Here is a 27,035-nt window from a genome sequence, read left to right as displayed (position 1 = left end):
TCTCCATTCCTCCCCCACGCAAGTTGCACCAGGTTCTCATTCTCACCTAGCAAATGGCTAACAATAATCTGTTTCCTTTATCGTATTTACTTTTTTGCATATCTTTCATTCCTTTGTTCTATATCTCTCATCACCGTCAATATCTCTCGCTTCCCTTTCTTCCCCCCCCCCACCCGTCTCTCAGTCTGAATGGACCCGACCCGAAACTTCATCCATTTCTCTCCAGAGATGCTGCCTATCCTGCTGAGTTACTCCAGCATTTTGTGTCCATCTTCGGTTTAAACCAGCATCTGCAGTTCCTTCCTGCACATTTACACAGAAGTCTTGCTCAACTTATACCAAGTCTTCAGCCCAAACATCATATCCATTATTAATAGTTAATTTAACTTGAATATTACTGTCCAACTCTCTTCTATCTCACTGCATTTTAAAGCTCTAGCTTTTCTTTTGCATCTCTAAGCTTGACTTCTTCAGAGATATATTCAATGGCATCTAAGCTCTATTTAGAGGGTAGAGGACAAAGCACACAACCCTCAAGTTTGTGCTCAGTCCCTTACACCTCTCCATGCACATTCATGATTGTGCTGCCAAGTATAGCTCCAACTCAAAGTTTGCTGATGATACTAATGATGTCAGACGGATCTACGATAACGTGGAGTATAAGAAAGAAATCGGGAACTTTGTCATGGTAGCAGAATAACAACCTAGTGCTTAATGTCAGCAAGATTTGGTTGTTAACCTAAGGAAGCAGGAGACAGTGATGAACACTAATATGTCTTCATCAACTGAGCTGCTATAAACTTGGTAGACAGATTGAAGTTCCGAGGCATCTACATCACTAGCAACCTTATCTAGTCTCTTCACATTAATGCAATGTCCAAGAAAGCACATCAGCAGATTTATTTTCTTAGGTGCATCAAAAGATTCAGCATGTTCACCAGGATTCTCTGAAAAACTTCTACACTTGCTCTATAGAAAGTATTCCAATGGGATGCATCTCAAACTGGTATGGCAACTGTACTGCTCTTGACCACCTGAACCAGCAGTGGTGAACACAGCCGAGTCCATCACAGGCTCATCATTGCATTCATCCAGTCTGTTTTCACATTTGCTTCAGGAAGACTGGAAATATCATCAAGGGTGTCTGCCATCCTGGCCATTCCTTTTTTCTCTTGAAAGGATTTGAAAGCCCAGACATCCAGATTTAAGAACAGCTATTTCTATCAAACTCATGAATAGTCTTTCACACTCCCTTCCCAGAGGTGCTGCAACATCCTCGTACTTTTTATGACCTCTCAGTTTTTCCATTATTGTACTTTCATATTTTGTTTTATACTTCACACTGCATTACGATCTTTGCACTATTTTGCTGTTCTGTAAACATTGTATTAATTGTTCTTGTACGTTGTTACTTATGTATACTATATATATATGGTTATTCGATATTGTGCATTATTTTAATGCCATTCTACTATTTACTTTTTTGGTAATACGTCCCAAACTGTAATCTTTGACTGCAAAGACAATAAACGGGGTACTGATTGAGAATGATCAGCATTGATCACATTGAATGGCGGTGCTGGCTCGAAGGGCCAAATGGCCTACTCCTGCACCTATTGTCTAAACACAGAGGAACAGAAAAACTTCCAATTTCCTCGCAACTTCCAACATGCCATTTTGTTGTGGAAATACACTAGCAATCCTCCATGGATAACCAATCAAGACCTGCAACTCCCTTCTAAACAATACACTCTAAATATTTTCTAACTTGTTCTAAACTCATTGCTACCTCCCAAGGAGGATTAATTATGCACAATAAATGCTGGTCCATTGATGCCCATGGTTATGAATGAATAAAAAATGTCTATTCCCAGGCCAGTCCACACCGTCCAGTCATTTACCTGTTATACATCTTCACCGACTACCTAGATTAAATGCAACAGTGACCAATCCCGAGAACGCCAGGAAGTCACTACTTTGAAGAAAATGAGAAAATTACAGAAAGGTACACAAAAACCTCAGCCAAATAGAAGTGCTAACCTCTTCATGCAGAAGGACGTCCAGTTCTTCAAGAACAAACTCTTCATTTTCTTCCTCCGCCTGAGAAAACACCATGAATCACAATTCAATCATATTTGTAAAATATTAAAAACATTTCATAATTTGTCTAAAAAAATCCACCCTTAAATTTTTAGCAGCAATGGAACACAGGTGTGGTACTAGTCATAAACTGTAAACTCATGAAAATCCAACACACCACTTCAAGACTTTACATCAGTTTCAATGATGATTCCTTGATTATATGTACAGTAATTCAGTTCACCTTATTCAAATATTTAACATAAAAGAACATAATAGCAGCCTCTAATAACAGCAGTTGTCAAAATTTTAGGAAATGTTGTTTTGCCTCAACATTACATTTGGCAAAATTTCCACCGAATCAGAAAGCAATGTACATATAATTTTGCATATTTTAATTTTTTTATATATATTGCTGAAAATTAAGGTTGAGTAGCAGATAACCTCGAAGACAAAGGTGCTACATATAAAACTGGAAGACCCTTCACTGCAGCACCTTCTCCTGCCAAAGTATCATCTTCCCAACCCTCCCACTTCCAATTTTTTGGCTCAACCCTCTTTCCCCTAACCCCACCCTGGAAAGTGGTGTTAACAAAGATCATTTTCCACTCTACTAGAACAGTGGACACTGCTTAAGTGAAACACCTCATACGTAGAGGACAAGTACCCCAAGAGGTCAATCAAGTTAAAATGAAAATTCGTACATGGAACATTCTTAAATGACAACTATAAAAGCTATAAAAATAAAATGTTACCAAACTTCACCCAAAACCATGCCCCCAAATGATGCTCTCACAGCAATGAATCATTCCACAGTCGAGCCCAGATAAGCTGCCTACAAAGATTTTCATAGTGCGGACCCCACCGAATATCGACACTGTATCCTGTTTGGCAAAGTGAACGAGGCCCATTGATGGGAGCTTGCAGATGCTCCATGTGTTGAAAAATCCCCAGATACCGTGACCTCTTGCATAATCCCCTTTTCCTTCTTCAACGTTACTTTTGTTTGTTTACCTTGCTTGCAATCAAGGTGGAGTTTGTTAACAAAGGCTGGAAAAAACTGTACAGTTAAATAGGAGGAGCCACAGCGTCTGCTTGCTCTGGCCCTCCCAGCACCAGCCCACACAGACTCTACACCGTGAGAAATTCATTGCTAGAATTGTGCCAGTTTCCTGGCACAGCAGTGAGATGCAGTGGAGAAAGTAAAGATGTACTCCAGGTACTACAAGGCTTAACAGCAGTCCGGCAGGGGTTCACACCAGGTTTCAAGCACAGCAGGGGAACATGAATGCTTCCGCACAACAGCGGTCTCCGTAACACCTCTCTCTATACAAAATGCTCGTGAACCCTTTTAACACTAATTCCATTTGCATTCCCATTCCTAGGAATGCATCCTGAGTAGTGAGCAAGTTACCAATGAATCATCCACCACTCCTTTATCTAATTGATTACCGTCTTTCTTGTGAACGTTTGATTTTTTTTACATAGCTTGTATACAAATACACAAAACACTTGGCTCTTCTGAACTGTTATCTAGTTCTTCACACTTCAGAAAAATTACAATTTATTCAATCCAAGATGAATTACCCTAACAATCTGTACAAGTGCTTTTACCATCATGCTCTTGGGAACTTAATATGCCTCCCTTCAGTGAAAATTACAAGCTATCTTACTAAACCATACATGCCCATTAGACGGCAGATCATCAAATTATAAAAATGTATTTTATTAAAAGCAATTACTTCAAGAATTAACTTACAACATGCAAATCTGTGCACGTACCCTGACATTCTTAGAATGAATGCAATGGGCTTAATTTGCTGCGTTTTCATTGGCAGACACTGAATGAAACTAATGCCGGTTAAAATAAGATTTCCTGGCATGTAATATACTATAGAAAATATATTGTAAGTAAGAAAAAAAATGAATGATATATTAATATTAGAACATACAATGAAAAACTTGAGCATGTGTAAGTTTTTAGGGAATTCGTCATTGGCAGTTACTTCAACTACTTGATGCACGTTATATTACAACCTCCTACACAGGTAAAATGTAAGCACTGAATAAACTACTGCAACATATATTTGAACATGGACAAAATATTTACCCAGAAAATCGTTTCGGGCAGAAATTCTGTTCAAATCTGGATTATCAATTGTTTTGGCTATTTTATGAAAGGTGGCTACTCCTGTACCTGGTCTTCTGGTTCTCCCTCATCCAGAGTTTCAGCACCAGGTTCACCTGCACTCACAGGCAATCGTCCAGTGAATGAATCACCATTTTCCTCCTTGGTTTCTCTGATTTTGCGCTCCTCAAGTCCATCTTGATCACTTATATCCTGAAAATCACTCTGAATTGCTTCCATATCAGCTTCCACCTGTTACAAGACATTTATACTTCTCAATATAACTCAAAATTTAAGCTGACCTGTGGACACTTTATGCACAATTGGCATTTAATGCACGTATAGCATTCACAGTTTTAGAGAAAATAGCTCTACCATCTGTTTCCCCCTCTGCTCTCACCAAAATTCATTCAACATCCTCAGCATCTCAAGCAGAACAGTCCTCAATTTCTTTATGCTTCAGTGAATCATTACTTAGTACTCCAGGATGCTTGAGATAACACCTACATTCAAAGCAGCTATTGGATTTTTTTTTTAATTTCCTCTTCTTAGTAAACAAAATGTGTTTCATTTTTGAGTTCGAAATAAACAATCCCATACTCTGGCAATAGCATAATTGGGCATATTAATTTCCATTTGTTGCGGTCCATGGCTCAATCTAAATATTTCTGTTCATTAATTTCTGAATGCCTTGAATCATAATTCCATCTCTAACCTCTAGCTCCCATTGCCAAATAATTTTTTAACAACGTTGAATCACTACTAATTCTGTACAATTTCATTAATTACAATCTTTATGAACCTAATATTTTTGAATGCATTCACAAATACAACTAGGTAACAATGAACATACCAAAAGAGATGTGACATGCACTTTACAACCATTTTTGTGGTTATTTGATCAGTTTAGTTTTGTCCATGTGCTCGGTAACATCATACAAATGATACATTCCGATAGCCTCCCCACATCTCATATCAATGTAGAGTATTACTAGCAACCACTGAGATGGCCACAATACAAACAATAGATTTGATCGAAGTGAAAATAAAGATAAGCCCATTGTTATTTTTTTAAGAAACACAGCGCTTCCTTAGTTATTTATTAGCACTCTGTCCTCTGACCACTTAGATAACCAAACCTGAAGTTGCCAGCTTTCCTTTTTCCATCCTTATTGAATAATTGAGTGGCTTAACTAAATAATGTTTACAATTGCTACACCAATAAAGCTTTGAAAGATTGCGACATTTCACCAAGACAAAATTCAGTTTAAGAAAATAATTTTTGTTAAAAAACTGGAAAGCCTTAACTACTTAGCTCAACGTTGAGACATTGAAATGTGGTTTATAAAACATCACAATAATAAATTAGCAAAGGAGGTTTTTTAAATGGAGAAGGCCATTCGGCCAATCAAGCCAGCACTGCCATTCAATATGATCATGGCTGATCATTCAAAATCAGTACCCCGTTCCGGCTTTTTCCCCCATATTGATTCCCTTAGCCCTAAGAGCTAAATCTCCCTTTTGAAAGCCACGGTTTAAGCTGGATCCACCACATTCTCAAACAATGCATTCCACAACATGTTGCAGACATTTTTTTTTCGTGTCACTTCTGGATCTTTGTCAATAATTTTAAACCTGCTCCCTTTGGTCAATAAACTCTACAGTAATATCTGCATTTTGCATTTACCTTTTCTTAATTCAAAATGATATTTTATATACCAAAAGCAAAATACTGCCAATGTCAAAAATCTGAAATAAATCAGAAAATGCTGGAAACATTGACAGATCAAGCAGTATCTGTGGAGAATGAAAAAAGGCTTAATAGTTCAGGGTGATGACAAATCAGAGAATATTCAAATATCCTCTGAACTTCATCTATTCCAAAGAGATCTAGTCCAAATATTCATTTCTACCCTCACAAATAAAGTATTTAATTTCTGGAACCATGTTAGTAAAACTATATTGCATATATCTTTAGAATCTTCACAAATGGCCTAAAGTGCAATGATCAGAAATGGATACAATACTCTTTTTAGTGGCTAAAGCACCATTTTACAATTGTTCAAAATAACATATTTTTATTTGCCCACATTTCTGAAACCCCAGATACTAAATATTATCAGTTTCAGGGTTTCACAAGGGTTTTGTTCTCAAACTCTTTGTAAACCAATTTTTCTGCAAGTCAGTGCATGTCAGTAAATGCCAAAGTACTGGCAAGAGGGACATTGGTGTGAGTTGGGATGTGGACCGCAAGGTTGGGATAATCACAATCCTACAGCAATGCTCTATTTTATATTATAATGTTGTAAAATGTCCCTGGGTGTATAAAGCTACTGTAAATTTGTTCTTTAATGCATTAAAAAAGCATCAATATTAATACAATAGATTTCTAAAGTTCATCCAATGATTCACCCACAAAACCAGGTTTGACAAAAATCCTATTAAATAGGATTGGGAACAAGAAACTATCATCAGAATAAAACTGCCCCTTATTGTTAATAGTTTACTATATTAGTTATATTTGTTAGACTATCCATACCACATTGATCTGCATGCACTTTCCACAATTCATTCACTTCATCAAATATCTTCTGTTCACCCATGATTAAACTAATAGCATGTGTACACCAACCAGTTGTTTATGAATACTGTCTTGTATTTCTGTCACTACCTGTCCTATTCAGAAATTTAAGAGCCACCAAGGGAATGCAAAAAAATCTGCAATAGGTGGCTGAATTGCCAAGAATTACCCAACTGTTAGGAATCTAATGTTTCTGAATATCTGAGACATTCAGCAACATTTACAACCAAAGGTTTAATAACAAATTAGAATGCCTAAATATTAAGTACAATAAAGAATTTCTACACATTTAATTAAACTGAGTTCACTAAGATATTATAAATTCTCTTATACTCAATCCAGTGCATTGCAGCTGTTCCTCTGTGCTGAAATTAAAGGACACTGAAGGGTTTCAGTGGATGCATGTTCTTCTGCTAGATCCACAAGGAATCTAATGTTGGAGCGCTGTCAATGACACGAAGATACACAAAATGCTGGAGTAACTCAGCGGGACAGGCAGCATTTCTGGAGAGAAGGAATGGGTAATGTTTCGGGTTTGAGACCCTTCTTCAGACTGGACCACTGGTGAAGAGTAGCTAACAACTTTAGAACTTTCACGACTTTACTGAGAAGTTCAAGCCGGATAATACAATGCCACAGCGGAGAGAACAACTTCTCCAGTGACATTAGTGTAATCCAGAGAGTCTGCGAAGAGTTTTCATATTCTCCTTGTGACTGCCAGATGTTGGAAAAAGTTTAATGATTTGAATTGTAATGCTGTTCATGGTAAAAAAATAACACCAAGAATAAGACAACTTAGACAATACTTCTTTAAGGAGCTGGAGCCCAGCAAATGTTGTAATACAGAGGGATCTGGTAAGCAAGTTCAACACAAAATATACATAAAGACACTACAAGCAATTGGGATGACAATGTATCTTCAAACATATCCTAGGAAAACTACCTCAGAGCTATTGATACTCAGATCCTGATAATATTTACAGTGAGAATAGATTCATTTGATTACCAATAAGAAACTTAACACAAAAGAGGCCACTGAGACACAGGATCAGCTATGAATTAACTAAAGGCCAGAGGAGGTCCAAGAGCACAGATGGTCTCACTCCGCTCACATTTTCCATTCTAAATAAGATGGCATTTGGAAACGGATTATGCGCAGATATTTTTTTTAAATGAGGCATCCTGAAGTATATAATTAAAATTGCCTTTCATGGTTGTTTTTAACACATAAAAAATTAATTTCTTACCAACCTTGCTATTACCATCCTCTTCTGTGCTGACATCACCACCAGCTTCATCAGTATCTTGTTTCTTCCCTTAAAATAAAACAATGCTGTTTAACCAATGCAGCAACTAAAGTAAGACACATTTTAAATGTTCATAAATGTTCCACATTCTTAGTTACTGATTATTCCATAACAATTTAAAAACTTAATTTAACTGCTTTGACATTCAAGAATGTATTTACATTGAATGAATGGCAAGTATTGCAGAGAAAGTTTATTTTAACTCTGTTTTTTTAAAATCCAAACATGTTTTCTTTACAAGTAACAAATCAGCATTGTTGCTGCTACTATACAGTTCAGTGTGGTATCTGGAATTAACACCCTGGTTTTTGATGGAATCAAAAGCAGTGCAAGTACAAGTTTTATCAGCTTTTCAGTTCCATTGAAAATACAGACAATTGCTCACTGATCAATTATGACCAATTCTGGAATAGAGAGAGAAAAAAATCAATGTCCATCAAATTTACCAGCACCAATTTTTAAAAAACAATAATCCCCCTCTAAATAAAGCAATGATCGTTTATCAGTTTCAACTCTGATCATTCTCCATCCATGCAAAGTGTAAAGTTACTTGAAGCAATTTATCAAATTAAAAGAATTCTGCAATATTTCAGTTGCCATGATACTTTAGTTCAGCGTTTCTCAACCGGGGTTCCCTGGACACGGAAGGGAGCCATCTTCGAAGTTTGCAAAGCGTTACCATATTGTGAAAAAGCAGCATCTAGTGTGGCCACTTCACATCAACATGTTCAAATGGCAGAGTAAATATTTGATTACACATATTGCTTCCCAGCTCCAACTGCGCAAATGTTATTCAGCAGGAAAATATTTTTTCCATTTAAGTGTTGCAACTGAATTTATGTTTGAAGATATTATAAGTGTCCTACAGCCAAATTTGCTGATGGTACAATAAAAGGTAGGAAAGCAAATTGTAAGGTCTGCAAAAGGAACAAGTGAGTGAACAAAACAATTGCCAGGTAGATAGATGGTTATCCACATTTGTAAGAATAGTAAAACAGAATATTGCTTAAACATAAAGAGATAAAAGAACAGAAGGATCTGGGTAAGCTTGTGCCGGAAGCTCCTAAAGTAGCATTTGGTATAGCAAGTGATTAGGAAGTCAAATGGAATGTTGATTTTTACCACAAACAAGTACCACCATTGTAAAGTCTTCCTACAACTATATAGGCCATTGTTGAAAGGAAAACTCAAAATAATGCATATTGGTCTTTTTTTCCCTAAAGGTGTACATCCTAATTAAAGATAGTTCGCAGAAGGCTCCCCACAATTGATTCCTGAATCAAAGGGCTATTTCATCAGACAAGATTTAAGAAATTAAACCTTAAAGCCATTAAAGTTTGGAACAATGAGGGGTAATTTTATTGAAATATTACTAAAGTCTAATGGGGCTCAACAAGATACAACGAGAGAGAGCATTTTTATTTTTCTAAGAAAAATCTAGAATTAGGGAGCACTTTCAAAATAAGCAATTGGCAATTTAGATGGGCAATGTCTTCTGAGGATTGTGAATCATTGGCAATTTCCACAAAGCTATGGAAGTGAAATCATAGAATACTTTTAAGCCAGACAGATAGATCTTTAGTCTGTAGGAGAATAGAGGATTATGGAGAACCAAAGCTAAGATCAGATCCACCATGATCACTTTTGTATCCATTTTTAAGATTGCGCGTCTTGTTAGCAAGGCCAAAATGCTGTTGGGAAGCCAAGTCCAGGATTAAGGCATCCCAAGTCAGTATGGTGCATGACTTTGAGAGGAACTGCATGAATTGATAATCCCTTTCAACGGTTGACTATGTCCTTCTTGGTGGCAAAGGATCTGGTTTGAGAGGTGCTGTCAGAGTCTGAAAAAGGGTCCTGATCCCAATCATTATTTTCCCATTTCCTTCACAGACGTTACATGACCACCCATTGAGTTCCTCCAGCACTTCTGTCAGAGTAACTTAGGTTGATAATACCAGTGACTTTTGCAAATGGCACACAATAACAGATAGAACATGGTGGTGATGTGGGGAATAATGAGTAGGATAGTGAATGGAATGCTAACCAAACAGATTGGTTTGTCTTTGTTGTCAAATGTTGTTGGATCTGCAAGTAGTGTTTTCCAACAGGCTCTCTCAGTAACAACGCAGCTTAAAGATGCTAGGAGGTGAATCACTCACTACAACATTTTCTTGAAGTCACAGTAATTTTATGAATGATCCACTCAAGTTTTTAATCAATGGTAATGCTCAGAATATAGTGATCACAGGGGAACTCTGCAATGGTAATACCATGGAAGATCAGTTACGTGTTTGGACACTCACATCTTGGAGAAGGTCAATACAAATGAGAAAATAGGACAGGAAGTTTAAAAAGGAATGTGTCTAATATCAGGCAACACAGCAATCATTTTGAGAAGAGGGGTGGTGGACTGAAGGTGTTGCATTTAAATGCACGCTGTATACGCTGTGGTTGGGCTTGTAGCACTTAGAAAATGGCAGGTATGATGTTGTGGGCATCACTGAGTCGTGGCTAAAAGAGGATCAGCGCTGGGAGTTCAATGGCACAGATACACATCCTATCAAAAAAGATAGACACAAAGAGCTGGAGTAACTCAGTGGGACAGAGCTGTCTGCGGAAGGGTCATGCCTGAAACATCACCCATTCCTCCTCTCCAGAGATGCTGTCTGTCCAGCTGAGTTACTCCAACTCTGTGTCTATCTTTGGTTTAAACCAGCATCTGCAGTTCCTTCCTAAACATAAAAAGATAGGCAGGTGGGCAGAGGGCTGGGAAGGCTCTATTGATAAGGAATGAAATCCAATCCTTAACAAGAAATGATATAGAATCAGAAGACATAGAATTCTTGTGGGTAGAGTGAAAAAACAAGTTAACCAATTGCATTGGTAAAAAGATCCTGATGGGAGTTATATGCAGACCTACGAACAGTAGTCAGTATGTAGGGCACAAATTATATCAGGAAATGGAAAAGGCATGCAAGAAAAACAATGTTGCAGTAGTCATGGGGGATTTCAATATGCAAGTAGACTGGGAAAATCAGTACTGGGTTGCAAGAGAAGGAATTTGTAGAATACCAATGAGATAGCTTCTTAGAACAGCTTGTGGTCAAGCCCACTAGAGAAAAGGCAATTTTGCACTTCGTGTTACACAATGAACCAGACTTAATCAGGGGGCTTAAGTGGAGGAACCCAAAGGCGACGGCTAGTTATTAGCGAACAAGTGCTGCTTGATAGTATTGTAGTTGACATCTTCCATCTCTTTGATGACATCTAAGACTAAATGGCATAGTAGGCTTATGTGACTAGGTGGTATTCTCGTGCCCTTCCTATTTAGTTCCATTTCACCAATCTAACTAAAAGGGGATCTTACAATACAGCTGCATAATACTGGAATTTACATTACTGCAGAAAGGCTAAATTCTACTTGGAATATAATCCTGGTCATGTACACGTTTAATTAAGAACAAATGGGAGACTTGGGTTTATGGTCAAGATAATCTTTGATTGTCAAATACCATTTTCGTATCCCTGAGCTGTACAAGGCAGTTAGCTTTATATTGTTGACTTACATGCAAGTGAAACATTACTATATATTTTTTAGTTATTCTAGAGCTGTCTTGAAGGGTCTCAATCCAAAACGTCACCCATTCCTTCTCTCCAGAGATGCTGCCTGACCCGCTGAGTTTCTCCAGCATTTTGTGTCTACCTTCGATTTAAACCAGCATCTGCAGTTCTTTCCGACACAAGAATATTGAGCTGCACCATAATCAACTTCTCAATGTTCAGATTCCCATGGATGATACTTTAACTAAATTGATTCATTGTGATCTCGGGAAACTAGACACAAACCCAGCATCTAAATGTAATTCCTAAAACCAGGTCAACTGTTCATCTCAGGATGAGCAAATATCAAGGGAAAACATTTATTCATTGTATGAAAAAATAGCCCCATGGTCAATAGTTACAGCATCAAGCAACTAGCTTAACCAGCTTCTCAAGTAATTAATAGTTTCCTTATATACCATCTTTACCATCAGTCAAAATGCTGAAACACAACACCTCACAACATTTTTAACAATATTTTAAACACATTGAGAAAACATTCAACTTTTCTCTTGTTTGTATTCAGAGAGAATGAGTAAATTGGGTTCACTGTAACCCAAATCTTAAAACAGTGGCAAAATAAGGAAGAGACAAGAAAACAATCTTCATTTTTTGACAGAACAAAGTTTGAGTTATTTTGTTAGAAAAGATAAAGGTTTTCCTTTTATAAATGAGTACAGTAAATAATAATTAGGGAATAACCTTTGCTTTTAGGTGTTTTCTTTGAAAGCGTTTCAGAAAGCTGAATGTTATCAGGATCACCTCCCTCTTCTTCTATTGCCTGTTATGGTAAAGTAAAACAAGTTTAAAAAAATCTAGCATTACATGAGCAATAATGGAAATTTAAAAAATAGTAGACAAAATAACAGAAAATTTGCATATTTCTGAGATAAAGTGCAGTACATACTCCAAGCAAAAACTGTAAAACTATATTTTATTAATCTTCTTTGCCACTTCAATTAATTTCAAAGACTACAAGTGATTTTTTCCTGTGAATAATCATGACAATACTAGAGACTGAGGGCCTAGCAAATACACTAGACAATATGTCTGTATTTCTACATGCAACAATCACATTTTTTTGTCAAGTGTTTTATTGTCATATATCCCAGATAGAACAATGAAATTCTTACTTGCTGCAGCACAACAGAATATGTAAACTTAGTACAATGTAAATAATAATCTATTGTAGTTCAGGGCTTATTTGAGGTGATACTTAATAGAACAGAAATCACGGACAACACCCTACACGACAAATAGTTGGTTTTTCAAGAAAAAAAGTGTTAACACTGCAGGTCAAAGACCCTTGATCAGACCTCTCCCATATTGCTAAATAGTCTTTAACTTGAAGAATTTACACTGCTTCTCATTTTACAGATCTACCGGACATGCTGACTTTCCACAGTATTTTTTATTTCAAATTTCCCATATCTGCTGATTTCTGTTCTCAAAATGTTTGTTTTCGAAAGTTAAGCTCGTCAAAATAAACACTCGTTAAATCGGAAATTGTGGGTAGATTTTATGCCAAATCACAATAAGTTAAAATTATTCGGTTTTAAACCGATAGTTTTAGTCAGATAAAGGGTTGTTTTGCGATTGTATTAAAACAAAACGCTCTGTCAGAGTGAGGCGCCTGTCTATTTACGGATGCAAACTCCGACCAAACGTTATCGATAATAAAAACCACTGGATGAAAACAACATATGTATTAACCGACGTTGATCAGATTTTTCACTATTTTACAGGTGAAATGAAATTATATAACCTTATAGCACAAAACAGGCTTCAATCATTTTCACCGATAAAAGGACATTTAATTTACTGTGACCTATTTGCGTTGACGCAAAAGAGACGTTAAACAGTTTAACAGTCAAACATTTACAGCAGTTCCCATATTGGAACCGTGGAGGTATGCTTTGGGCAAGGCCCACAAAAAAAGGCGGCGGCGATAAGCCGCCGCCTCCTTTCACTTTGATGAAGGCTTCTCGCACCTGTTTCAGCCTTGCAATGAGAACAGTTTTGACACCACTTATGTCTAGATTCCGCCGTTTAAGTTCTGATTTGAGATCTACGACACGCAGGTCTGTGATGCACCGTGCCTCGGCGGCGATGAGAACAGCGGCCATTTTACGCGTCTCCACCGACCCGGGCTCGAGCGCGCAGCCGACTTCCCCCCGCGCGTAACGCGACCCCTCCCCCCTCACGCGCGCGCAGCCCGACTTCCCGCGCGTAACGCGACCCCGCCCCCCCGCGCAGCCCGACCTCCCCCTCGCGCTCCGTCAGGCGCCCGGATATAGTCAGTTGCTGCTGCCGCAAAGGAGGGGGCGAGAGTGCCGGCCTCTAGCGGGGATGGGGAGTGGAAGTGGATGGAGATGGAGATGGGGATGGAGTGGGTGTGGGCCCGCCCTCAGGGAGGCAGGGAAGAGTTGTAGGGACCCAGTTTCCAGCGGGGTTGGGGAGCAGGGGCCGGCGGCTTCCAGTGAGGACAGGGAGTGGGCGGGCTTCCAACGGGCGGGGGCAGAGGGGCCCGGCTTCTGGCGGGGAGGGGGAGGAGGAGCGGGTAGGGTCCCAGCTTCCGCTGGGCATGCAGGGGTGGTGACAGCGGATCAAATCTGATAGAAAAAACCCTGATGGGCCACCACTTCTCCCGGAAGCGGGGTTTTAAGCCTTTCACTGATAAATGGGATGCTTTATTGGATTGATAGATTCATGGTCCTCACTCTCACTTCACAAAAAAACATGTCCTGGTGAAAATGTTTGTCCTAATTTCCCCCCACGAATGTTTGCTGCCTGCTTTCTGAGTGCGTCTTAAATTTGTAGGAAGGAACTGCATATGCTAGTTAAAAATACACCGAAGATAGATACAAAATGCTGGAGTACCTCAGCGGAACAGATAGCATCTCTGGAGAGAAGCAATGTGTGACGTTTAGGGTTGAGACCCTTGTTCAGACTTCAGTCTTAAATTTGATCGGTTAAACGATACAGCACGGAAACAGGCCCTTCAGCCCACCGAGACCACACCGACCATCGATCGTTCACAGTACGTTATCCCACTTTCGCATCCACTTCCTACACACCAGGAGCGATTTTGCAGAGGCCGATTACCCCATAAAAGCCCGCACTTTGGGATGTGGGCAGCTCACGCGGTATGTGCAGGAAGTGGCTGCAGATGCTGGTTTAAACGGAAGATAGACACAAAAAGCATTAATTTTCTCCAGAAACTGTCTGACCCGTTGAGCTGCTCCAGGTTTTTGTGTCTATCTTCCGTTACAGGGAGAGCGTGCAAACTCCACACAGACCGCACCCGAGGTCAGCATCGGACCCAGGTCTCTGGCGCTGAGAGATAGCAGGTCTACCAGCTGCACCGTCCAAATTAATTGACATAACATTGGTTTTTGTTTGAGAAAGACAATTTAATTTTGAATTGCATCGAGCTGTAAAACTCCTGCAACTTCACCCATCCTGAGAGCTTCCACCAGAGTCCGCAGCAGCCAAAGTCACTACAACGCATGCGCTTCACCGTCTCCCCGCCCGCATCACGGCTGAAAGCGGCTCGCAGTGAATGTTTTATCATTGCCGACCGACACCGATCACTTTTATTTTGGCATTAACCAACGTTTTGGTGGGGGGAAGAGGTCCGAGAGATGGTTGCGAGAGGCGATCTGTTCATGTTTTGGCCCCCAGTAAACAAAGCCGGTGTCGTAAATGAGAGTGGCTGTGGCGAAGGCCGTCGCCCGTCATCGCTGTCGTGAAGCTGGGGGAGTGCCGTGCGGTGTATTGTGCAAGACTCGCGCGAGCCTCCCCGGGCCGTGCAGCGATCGCGGTCGACTCGGTGCTGCTGTAAACAAGAGGCCAATTCTTCAAAGAAATGTCTCAATAAACCTCTGTGTGGAGATAATGTGCGACTGGTAGCACTTGCGCCGAAGCTTCGGTAAGCTCATTTTTCATGTCACTCGACATTTTTCTATTTTAATTCCACAGTATTTTAACCGTCTTCCCGGCAGGTTAAAAAGTGAATCTAAAGTCCCGGCCTGGTCATCTCCTTTCGAGCTGCTGACGTTTGTAGGCTTGAGTGTGTGACTCTCTTCTCGCCTCCCCCAAACCTCCGCATTATTTATTCAATAGCACTTGTAAGGAGGGTGTGGGGGGTGGGGAGAAGTTTGAAACCCTTCGATATTCTCTTGCAAGTCTTTACCACATTTTAACAGATGCGCAGTGAAAATTATTTTAAGTGTTGTTTTAACTGTGGTTGCCAGGGAGTGATGTAGGATTCTCAATAGCAGTTGAACTATCTGTGTTGATTGATTGAATACTTTATAACGGGAAGCCTTGAATCTTATGTAATGTCTTCCTATTTTCATATTCAATTGAGCAGTTGTTAATTTCTGTGCATGATAGTCAACAGTACTTTAGATTTGATTGTGGAAGAGAGTACATCAATGTAATCTGTCCGATGTTGATTTTAAGCCTCCGAGATTTTTATGGTTTAAATTGTATTTTGTCATATTTTGAAGGATAGTCAAACTAGTTTAGATTTGGTTCTGAAAGTGGTCTGTTGAGGCTTGAATTCAAGCCTTTAATACATTTTATTGTTTACGGGTATGTAGGTTATGTAGGTTAATTTGACTGGGTAAATTTGACTGGGTAAATGTAAAAAATTGTCCCTAGTGTGTGTAGGATAGTGTTAATGTGCGGGGATCGCTGGGCGGCGCGGACTTGGTGGGCCGAAAAGGCCTGTTTCCGCGCTGTATATATATGATATGATATGAAATAGTTTTCTATTAACTTTTTTAATTGATGTCACATGAAATGGTGTTAGGTAAACTGTTAGGACTGATTGAAGGCAGATAAATCTCCAGGGCCTGATGGTCTGCATCCCAGAGTACTCAAAAGAGGTGGCCCTAGAAATCGTGGATGCATTGGTGATCATGTTCTCTCGACTCTGGATCAGTTCCTGTGGACTGGAGGGTAACCAATGTAACTCCACTTTTTAAGAAAGGAGGGAGAGAAAAAAAACGGGGAATTATAGGCCAGTTAGCCTTGCATCGATAGTGGAGAAGATGCTTGAGTCGATTATTAAAGATGTTATAGCAGTGCATTTGGAAAACAGTGACAGGATCGGGGAAAATCAGCATGGATTTATGAAGGGTAAATCATGCTTGACTAATCTGATTTTTTTTGAGGATGTAACAAGTAGAATGGATAAGGGAGAGCCAGTGGATGTGGTGTATCTGGACTTTCAAAAAGCCTTTGACAAGGTCCCACACAAGAGATAAATGTGCAAAATTAGAGCACATGGTATGGGGATAGGGTATTGACATGGATAGAGAACTAGTTGGTTGACACGAAGCAAAGAGTGGGAATTAACGGGTCCTTTTCAGAATGGCAGGCAGTGACTAATGGGGTGCCGCAAGGCTCGGTGCTGGGACCCCAGTTATTTACCATAGTATATATTAACGATTTAGACGAGAGAATTAAATGTAACATCTCCAAGTTTGCGGATGACACAAAGCTGGGTGGCAGTGGGAGCTGCGAGGAGGATGCTATTTGGCTGCAGGGTGACTTGGATAGGTTGGGTAAGTAGGCAGATGCATGGCAGATGCAGTATAATGTGGATAAATGTGAGGTTATCCACTTTGGTGGCAAGAACAGGAAGACAAATTATTAACTGAATGGTGTCAGATTAGGAAAATGGGAGGTGTAATGAGACCTGGGTGTGCTTGTGCATCAGTCACTAAAAGTAAGCATGCAGGTACAGCAGACAGTGAAGATTTGATTTCAGGAGCAAGGAGGTCAACTGCAGTTGTACAGGGCCCTGGTGAGACCGCACCTGCAATATTGTGTGTAATTTTGGTCTCCTAATTTGAGGAAGGACATTATTGCTTTTGAGGGAGTGCAGCGCAGGTTCACCAGGTTAATTCTCGGGATGGCGGGACTGGCATATGATGAAAGAATGGGTCGACTGGGCTTGTATTCACTGGAATTTAGAAGGATGAGAGGGGATCTTATAGAAACATAAAATTCTTAAAGGATTGTACAGGCTAGATGCAGGAAAAGTGTTCCCGATGTTGGTGGAGTCAAGAACCAGGGGTCACAGTTTAAAAATAAGGGGTAGGACTGAGATGAGGAAAAACTTTTTCATCCAGAGAGTTGTGAATCTGTGGAATTCTCTGCCACAGAAGGCAGTTGAGGCCAATTCACTGGATGTTTTCAAGAGAGAGTTAGATTTAGCTCTTGGGGCTAAAGGAATCAAGGGAAATGAGGAAAAAGCAGGATTGGAGTACTGATTTTAGATGATCAGCCATGATCATATTGAATGGCGGTGCTGGCTCGAAGGGCTGAATAGCCTACTCCTGCACCTATTTTTCCATGTTCTTTGTTTCTAATAAGATGCTTAAATAAAGGGGGAAGAGGCTTATAAAATAATTGTCAAAATTTAACATTCCAAACCCAATGATTCATCACAAAAAATCACAATGATTCATTGCAAAAACCCAAAGGAAATACTTAATGTAAAATTATTATAAAAGTAGATTTTTGTGCACCTTTTCTTTTCAGATGAAAATAAGATTATCATTAAATATGAATTAATATCACTGATGTAGGATTTAATATTGTTTGAGGTAATGGTATTTTGCACAATTTTTTCTAAATAGGGCCTTCTAATTCTAAGGGATAAAACAGTCGTTAACCATTTTGTTCCCTGGACTTGGGCTGTCAGTTTAGAATTTTATCTTTTGGATAAGAGAGAGAGAGAGGTGTCAAACTGCTAATAAAATCAGGACCTGGCTCACTGTTCATATAGGCATACATTTATTCAGGCTGTGTTGGTGATCTCAACTTCAGTTTTTGCAGCTCAAATGTTCTCACTGAATATGACATCTCATTGCATGTGATGAAATGTCTGTCTTTTGGATCGACTTGTATCTTTGAGATTGTTGCACAAAAGCCAGTTATCTTTTTGACAAAAAAGTTCTGTTTGATTTAACCAAATAATTGTATGAAATAGAATTTATTCTGTTTCATATGCCATACCATAAATATTCATACACTAGAGTTCTATTTATTTTTTTATTTGCTGAGAGTAAACGAGTTCTGAAATAGTACTCTGAAATCTGTACTCCGCCTGACCAACAATACAGATTTTTTTCTTATTTAACAATGCTGAACATTCAGATCCATTTAAGAAAAACCGAAAGATACTGTACTGGCATGATGTAAAAACATTTTACAGGGTTTATACTTTTACCTTTAATATTTAATTAGACTGCTTTGGAGAATAGATGTGTGGGTTTGCAACATTTCTTGCTTATTGATTTACAGTAGTTGCATTTCATGTTTCTATATTCAGCTTTCTTCAGAAATAAGAATAATTTGGTCTTAATAAGCCACAGTTGATTTAAGTATACAGTTAAATGTTTGGCTTGAGTCCTGACCTGGCTCATCCATTATTGCTTTGCTTTCAAAGTTGTTGCTTGACCCAGCTTTTTCCAGTAGCTTTTTTGTTGCTTCAGATTCCAGCATCTGCAATCGCTTGTCTTCATTTGTCTTCACATTTGTTAGAAGAGGAGATTTGAAGTGATATTTAAATGTCATTGAGGAATCTCGTTAAGTATATGAGGGAAAAGGAGTAAAAGGAAATGCAAGTAAGTTTGGAGTGGAGTGGTGTGGGAACAGTTTTATGTCACATCCATGGGCCCACTGGGCTGAATAATACGCTCAGGACTGGCATTCTTATGACTGACATGATCAAAGATTTTACATTATAAAAGGCAGGTAGTCATTTGTTGACGACTAGGATTCAGTTGGTTCAAATCAAAGCTGATAGTTTCTACTTCATTACTGTATGGGGTTTGAATTTATGTTTGTAAAAAAGCATATTCTTTTGAATACTATTGAATGCATCCTGTTTGTACACATTCAGACTGAATTATAAAGAAAAAGTGTGACTGAATTGGTTATTCAAAATTGAAAGACATGGTATTAACTGTGAACGTTTTGGTGAGAATTTTGCTTTAAATAAAATGTATTAAGCATAATAGTACAATGCATACATTATTATAACTTGAATTTATGAAAGAAAAAATGAAAGAACACATTTACCACATGTGTGGGAAAGAGCTGGTTTAAATTGAAAGTAGACACAAAATGCTGGAGTAACTCAGCGGGACAGGCAGCATGTCTGGTGAGGAATGGGTGACGTTTCAGGTCGAGACCCTTCCTCAGACTGGCCATTTACCACATATTTTTGGGACATTAGTTCCACATATTTAGCTTTTATTAAAGACCAAATATGTTGAAGTAATATATATCAGTAATAAACATATGCTAAATAATCTATTTGATTGGTGGGGAGTCAACCGAAAACAACATGTATAAGGATAAATGAGCCAATTGCCACATCTGGCCTAGACAGTATCAGACCACTCTATTCCATTCATTGGGTCTGACTGCTGAATGGTGGTGGGCAGTAGAGGGGGGTAAGCAATGATCTCCAGCTAAAGGTCCCCCAAGCCTTCCCACTGTTCTTCCCCCGCCCCCCCTCCCCCCACTACCTCCAACTTTTGCCGGACTTGTCATGCTATGGCTGGCCCCGAATCAACATGATTAGTGTCTATGCTCGAGGTTTTCAGTAATGAGATATGTGATACCATATAAACCAACACCAAGTTCCCTCACTACCCCCAATTCCAAGTCCTTTAAAAATATAAAATGATGTTCTAGCTTTAACTTTAATCACGCAAGGTTCAGTACTTTCAATGCGACGTACTCCTTGTTGAACTGTGAATTAATAACAACGGTCACCTGTCTGATCACATTGCCAGTAAGTAAGCGATTGATCATGTCTTCACGTGCACAAAATGAGACAGGAAGATGACTGACGTTCAGATGAAGCAGGAAAGGAAGAGTCTGTTCCAATTTCAATGTGTTTTATGCATGTATAAAATGGGTCCAATCTCTAGCAAATGTTTCTTATTTCAAACACTTTTATTTGGAAGCCTTTGAAATTTTAAACTTAGTCGTAATCCATTAGTTGCTTGACTCTCATATTTCTATTTAAAAGATTCATTATAAGAAAAAAATCCTGGCAAATTGAGTTGTGCCAAGATGATTCAAGCACAACAGAGAGACTTGATTGGCAATATTCTATCTGCACTGTTATCAACTATTTCCATTACCTTGTAGAAGTATTAAATCAAAGTATTGACTACTCTTTTCCAAATTTTCATTTCCTTCACTTCATTAATGTGGAGTTATGAAGGTCATATGAATATCTATAATTTTGAATGCGTCATACTTGTTTCTCCAGATTCTAGCTAAGGATGGGAATTCTGAACCATATCCACAGGCTACTATTGTGAATGCCATTTGTGCAATGAGACTGTTTAATATATAGTTTTCATTTCCCACTTGAGGCACACCCCACGAATTGCCACATGCTTAAGCCAAGGCCTCCTGTTATCAATAGTATCTTGTAGCTATAGATCTTGTTACAGCTTTGTTTATTCCAGCGTTTCTATTGATATTTAATTTTTTTTAAATTGTGCATAATTTATGAAATGCGGAGCTGCTATTTTGAATTTTGCATGTTTTAATATATTGGAAGCAATCTCAGAATAAAGTTTCCAATTCAAAAATGAATTTAGTGTTGCAAGACAAATAACAAAAACAAGAACAATGATGTGTATTCCATTTATACGAATAAAATCTTGCTGTTTATGGGTACAAAATTTGGCTGAATAAGGGTATCAATTTGCTCGACACTTCCATTGTAGAAAATATAACTGCATACAAAGTTGTACAGTTTAATAGTAAATGTAAGTCAAAGAAAGCAAAATATAGCCACCTTTTTGCATATGACGTCAAAATATGAAAGAAATTATAATTTCACAAGACCAATAATTTTCACCACTAATTCCTTCCCACTTGTGTTTGTCGTCTTTCACTTCTGCTCTTATAAATGCAATCACGCGTTCCTTCTTCCTCCCCCCACCGCACCCCCCTCCACTTTCTTGTTCTTTTCATCACATAGAAATAGAAAAGTGTTTCTTTTTGACCAGCTATATATGCTTTCATAAACCCATTTTAACTATTTATATTTTTGACACATCAGATATAGGCAAAATACAGATTTTTTTTAATGGGAACTCGTTTTAAAACTGCAAAACTGAAAATACTTCTTCGAGGGTGATATATTTTGACAGTCCTGCCATACAGATAGCTTTGATTTAAATAAATCAAACAAGTGAAGTTACTGAATAAAGTGCTTAAAGCTAATTGGATAAATGGTCTTTATGGCTATGAATTATCATATGCTGCGTAATATTTATACTGAAATGTAGATGACTATTCTTTTTAATACACATGAATTAAGTAAATAAATAGATCACATGGCCCAGCATGCATTGTCATTCATTTGATTTTAACCTCAACCCCACGTTCCCACCAACCCTGGGAACCTTTCACCCACTTGCATAACAAGAACTTTCCTTTATTTGTCTTTAAAAAAATCAGACTCTGCTTCCACCACTCTTTCAAGATTGATTAATTCTCAGCATGGAAAAACATACTGTATCTGTCTTGACTGGATGACTCCCTGTTTTTAAGTGGAGACTCCCTTGTCTTAGATTCCCCCAAAAGAAACCTGTTATTTACAACCTCGCTCTCTTCTCAAGTCTGGCAGCTAAAAGCATAACTTGTCTTTCATTAGAATAATTGTTCTTCGGTGTTCAAGTTAAGTGCAACAATTGAAAATTATTTTCATAGTAGTACTTAGGAAAATGTTCTTGTTTTCTTTTTCTTGACATTTGTAAACCGCATCAGAAGAGGTTTAGTTTAGAGAAACAAGCCCTTCGGCCCACCGAGTCCGTGCCAGCGATCCCCATACACTAAGACTATCTATCCTGCACACTAGGGACAATTTAGATTTTTTTTAACCAAAACCAATTAACTCAATAGACATATGTCATTTGAAATGTGGGAGGAAACCGGAGCACCCGGAGAAAACCCACACGGTCACAGAGGGGAAGTACAAACTCCTACTATGGGTGCTGTCTGTACGGAGTTAGTATGTTCTTCCTGTGAATGCTTAATTATATTGTGGCTAATATGTACATCAACTTTTTATACCAATGGATCCAGTTTTTAAAATGTTATGCATCAATATTTTGGTTGTTTTGCACTTTTTCTTGGTGTTTTGGTAGTGTAATGATTAATTTATTGGATGAACATCCAGAGGCTGAGGTTTCTGATCTGGATGCCGAGGAATTTAAATCAAAGTTTAGTGAAATTCGGAATTCATAAAGGATTAGCTTTGTCATATACAAAAATATACATAAATAACATTGGTTTCACTAAACTTCAGACGTGCCCAGTCTGGTCTGTATGTGATAGCCCATAGCAATATGCTTGACTCTAACCCTTGTATCATTTGGACTTAACACTGCAAAGTGTGTATTTCTACTCTGGGTAAAGCTGATTTCTTGACTTACAAAGTTTTAATATTTTAATGTGTTGAAACAGTGGGTTCTCTGACCTGTGCTTTTGGGGGGGGGGGGGGATTATCAAAATTCATTAACTTGGAAGTAAAAGCCTGCACTTACAAAAATGCACAGAACTTTTATAGTAGAGAGTTTTGCAGCCTGCTTAACAATTTAAAATTGCCACCTTGGCTCATGCCAACTTGCTAGAACCACTGCCTTTGTTTCAGAAAGGGGTGCCACATGAGTGAAAATGGCCATTAATCAAATAGAAAAGAAAAATGTTAGGTTAAAGAAGAAATATGTTCTAAACTCATTTTGTAGATGAGATTGAAGGCCCTCCTTAAATCCCAGAGCATGTTGAATAAAACCTCGATAGGCTGCTGAATTTCTTATAAAACAAAATTTATATGTGTTGTATTGTGGTCCTTTCAAAATGAATGGCAAGTTTGATATGTATGAATTTAATTTAAATTTAATGTAATTAACATAATTGAACAGTTAGTTGGTTTAGAAAATTACTAGTAGATTTCACACTCGGCTGACAAAGCAGAATACTGATTGGTTTTACATCTCAGGCAAATGTTGACTTTTCTAGCAGTTACATTTCCCAAATTCTTGACTGATGTTCTTAATCCCCACAACATTCTGAATTTGAGTTGAAAATACAACCATTAGACAAAATTCGTAAAAAAAAGTTTGCAATGTGGAGGTTGGTTTAGAAAAAGTTAAAGTAGCTCTGTCATGCTCCTATAATTTCTATGCAATAAAAAGGAACTGCAGATGCTGGTTTATACCAAAGGCAGACACAAAATGCTGGAGTCACTTATCAGGTTAGGCAGCATCTCTGGAGAAAATGGATAGGTGACGTTTCATATCGGGACCCTTCTTCAAATGGTTTCCTTTGCTACTTTTGTAAGAAAATAACTGCAGATGCTGGTACAAATCGAAGGCATTTATTCACAAAATGCTGGAGTAACTCAGCAGGTCCTGCTGAGTTACTCCAGCATTTTGTGAATAAATACCTTCCTTTGCTACTTTTAATCCTTACCCATTTATACTTGTTCAAATATTTTACTCGAAAATAACATTTTCTTGAAGAAGGATGTACAAATGCATTGCCTTCAGTGACTTGCTTTTGACCTTTTTAAAACTCCTTAAAGTGGTTAATTAAGCAAGTTCAAAATTTTCCCAATTCTACTCATAGTCTTAACATTATCAGCTGTGTTTCACCACCACCTACCCAACAAGTCGTCCAGTCATGGATATTTTTGTGTTCTAACTTGTTTTAGTGCATGCCTTCGCCCCATCCAAATGAGAATACCAATGTGCTATTTGGTCTCTGGCCCATTTGCCCTTGCGCTGTGTTAGTCAAGCAATTATTTGCCTTTTGAGTCTAGAATATGTAGACAAGTAATGGAATGCACACTACAAATGAGTTTTTTCCACTATTTTCCGATTGTATGTATCTGCAATCCCCACGGTGACTGAGCGCATTCTGTCAATGAATGAATGAATGAATACGTTTATTGGCCAAGTATGCATATACAAGGAATGTGCCTTGGTGCTCCGCTCACAAATGACAACACAAACATACAGTTAACAATTAAAAATAAAGCATAAACACATCAAAACAATAAGGATACACCATTACAATCTAAACATGTGGGTGAAAATAAACCAGAGCAAAAAAAAGAGACTACAGACTTTGGTTATTGAGTAGAACTATCACTCGTGGGAAAAAAAGCTGTTTTTATGCCTGGCTGTGGATGCTTTGACAGTCCGGAATCGCCTTCCAGAGGGAAGTGCTTCAAAGAGTTTGTGGCCTGGGTGAGAGGAGTCAGAGATGATCTTGCCCGCTCGTTTCCTGGCCCTTCCAGTGTACAGATCGTCAATGGGGGGGAAGGTTGCAGCCAACAACCTTCTCAGCTGTGCGAACGATCCGTGGCAGCCTCCAGATGTCGTGCTTGGTGGCTGAGCCAAACCAGAGTATGATGGAGAAGGTGAGGACGGACTCAATGATAGCAGGATAGAATTGGACCATCGTTGCCTAAGGCAGATTGTGTTTCCTCAGTTGCCGCAGGAAGTACATCCTCTGTTGGGTTTTTTGACTGTGGAGTCGATGGTGGCCCCACAATGGGGGCACACTGAAGAGCTACACGTGAGTCGCAGAACCGGTGAAGATGGGCTGGCTGGTGCAGATCAGCTGCATCAATGTCTAGTTTTAAAGTGAAACTATGCAAAGTGCTGGAGTAACACAGCCAACTGAATCAGTCTGAGGAAGTGTCCTGATGTCACTTAGCAGTGTTCTCCAGAGATCCTGACATTGTGCATCGTTAAAGCAAATTTTTGTGTATCATGCAATCATCCTATCTAGACAGGGTACAAAGGCATAATGGTTGATTGTTAGTGAACTAGCAGTAAGAGTTCAGCAATGTTAATTCAGAGAAGAGTTTAAATCCCACCTTGGCAGATGTGGAATTTAAATTCTGGTACTTAAAGTAAAAGCAAGTTTCTGTAATGGTTTAGAACAAAATGCTGGAAGAACCCCGTGGGTCAAACAGCATCAGTGGGAGGAATGGAATTGACCTGCTGCAGAATGTCGACCCGAAGCATCGACAGTTCTCTCCCCCCACCCCCAGCTGCTGCTCAACCCACTGACTTCCTCTAGCAGTTAGATTTTTTTGTTCCATCTGCAGTTAGTTTCTTGTGTTTCTATAATGGTAATCATGAAATGGTTCGTTTGTTGCTAAAAACTCACCTCATTCATTAATGTCCTTTAGGAATTGAAATCTAGGATTCTTGCTTGTTTTGGGCTATCTGTGACCCCCTGACCCACTAAAGTAGTTGAATCTTCTCTGCCTCCTCGGCTGACAAGGCAATTATAAAGGGGTGTGTTGTCTGCATCCTGTGACATCCATATTTTTAATTGTCGAGCTTTATATTTGGCTATCAGTTCTTTTGGGAACAGACCCTTTGCTTTCCCATGTGCTGTTAAAGTTATGCCACTGATATATAAATGTTGGGTAGACTGCAGGTCGCCCAGGGGTATTGGTACTTTCATGTTGGGGAAGTGAGTAGGAAATCAGCCAGTAGAGCCATTTTATTGATCGGTACTTGGTCACTACTGTTGAATGGTGAAATGGTGTACAAGTAGAGGCTTGAGGTGTATGTAATAAGCTTCTACAGCTTTTTTTAATTCAAAAGTGTTAGTTTCAGTGATACTTGGGAAATAAATATTGACCAGGATATCAGGGATTACTCTTTTTAACAAGAGATTGTTTATTTTCGTGTAACTAATAAAGTCTAAGGAACTATAAATATAGGTTGGCTGAGCAGCTTGCAAGTGTAGATTCACATATAGCTTACCACTATATGCACAGCAGGTTAATGAAGAAGGTTGGAACCTACAGATTTATTTGTGTGACTGCCTTTGTATTTATTTTGCTCTTTTTCTAATGTCTACTGCAGAAACCTCCACCAATTAATTAGCTGGAGTGACAGTTCCAAATGGGGTTTTTTTGGTGTTTTTTTTTGCATAGAGTCAGATATTGAGAACTGAAGGAATACAGAAAAAACAATCCACTGCGTTATCTAGGTTTTAAAGCTATCTTTCAAATTAGAATGATTTATAATTTACTTAAATTGGATTTTTTTTCCCACAAAACAAGTTGAACCACATGAAAGGAGTATGAGATGGGGAAGTCAGAATCACCAGTTGGCGAAGATGCTGGTGTCATTTTATTATGCTTCAGAATTTAAAGATGAAGGAGTCCAAAATGGTTTGTTTGGGATGGCTGCTGTGGAAAGAACCATTTGTTCTTTCTGCAGCAACAAGCTCAAAAGAAAAGCATGTCTGA

General features: G+C 38.7%; 2 protein-coding genes across 11 annotated transcripts in view; one reads left to right on the top strand and one right to left on the bottom strand.

Annotated features, from left to right (window-relative positions):
* Positions 1 to 13,847, bottom strand: part of sltm (SAFB-like, transcription modulator) — a 51,448-nt gene extending 37,601 nt beyond the window's left edge. For 4 of the 9 annotated variants that reach the window (XM_078427315.1, XM_078427318.1, XM_078427314.1 and 1 more), the window contains exons 1-5: positions 13,687 to 13,847; positions 12,398 to 12,476; positions 8,040 to 8,104; positions 4,277 to 4,459; positions 2,041 to 2,100 (exon numbers count right to left, since the gene is read on the bottom strand). In XM_078427315.1, the coding sequence (XP_078283441.1) occupies positions 2,041 to 2,100; positions 4,277 to 4,459; positions 8,040 to 8,104; positions 12,398 to 12,476; positions 13,687 to 13,821 (522 nt within the window). In that variant the 5' untranslated portion in view covers positions 13,822 to 13,847. Of the gene's footprint in view, positions 1 to 2,040; positions 2,101 to 4,276; positions 4,460 to 8,035; positions 8,105 to 12,397; positions 12,477 to 13,686 lie in introns of all 9 variants that reach the window. The other 5 variants (XM_078427319.1, XM_078427321.1, XM_078427322.1 and 2 more) reach the window with 3 other exon arrangements.
* Positions 13,848 to 15,082: 1,235 nt separating this feature from the next.
* rnf111 (ring finger protein 111) overlaps positions 15,083 to 27,035 on the top strand; it is a 73,291-nt gene continuing 61,338 nt past the window's right edge. The window contains exon 1 of one of the 2 annotated variants that reach the window (XM_078427588.1): positions 15,083 to 15,626. The gene's annotated coding sequence lies outside the window, so the exon portion shown is untranslated. The remainder of the gene's footprint in view (positions 15,627 to 27,035) is intronic. The other variant, XM_078427587.1, reaches the window with a different exon arrangement.

This window comes from Rhinoraja longicauda, chromosome 33 (assembly GCF_053455715.1).
Source record: "Rhinoraja longicauda isolate Sanriku21f chromosome 33, sRhiLon1.1, whole genome shotgun sequence".
Taxonomy (NCBI): Eukaryota; Metazoa; Chordata; class Chondrichthyes; order Rajiformes; family Arhynchobatidae; genus Rhinoraja; species Rhinoraja longicauda.
This window is presented reverse-complemented; position numbering and strand designations above follow the sequence as displayed.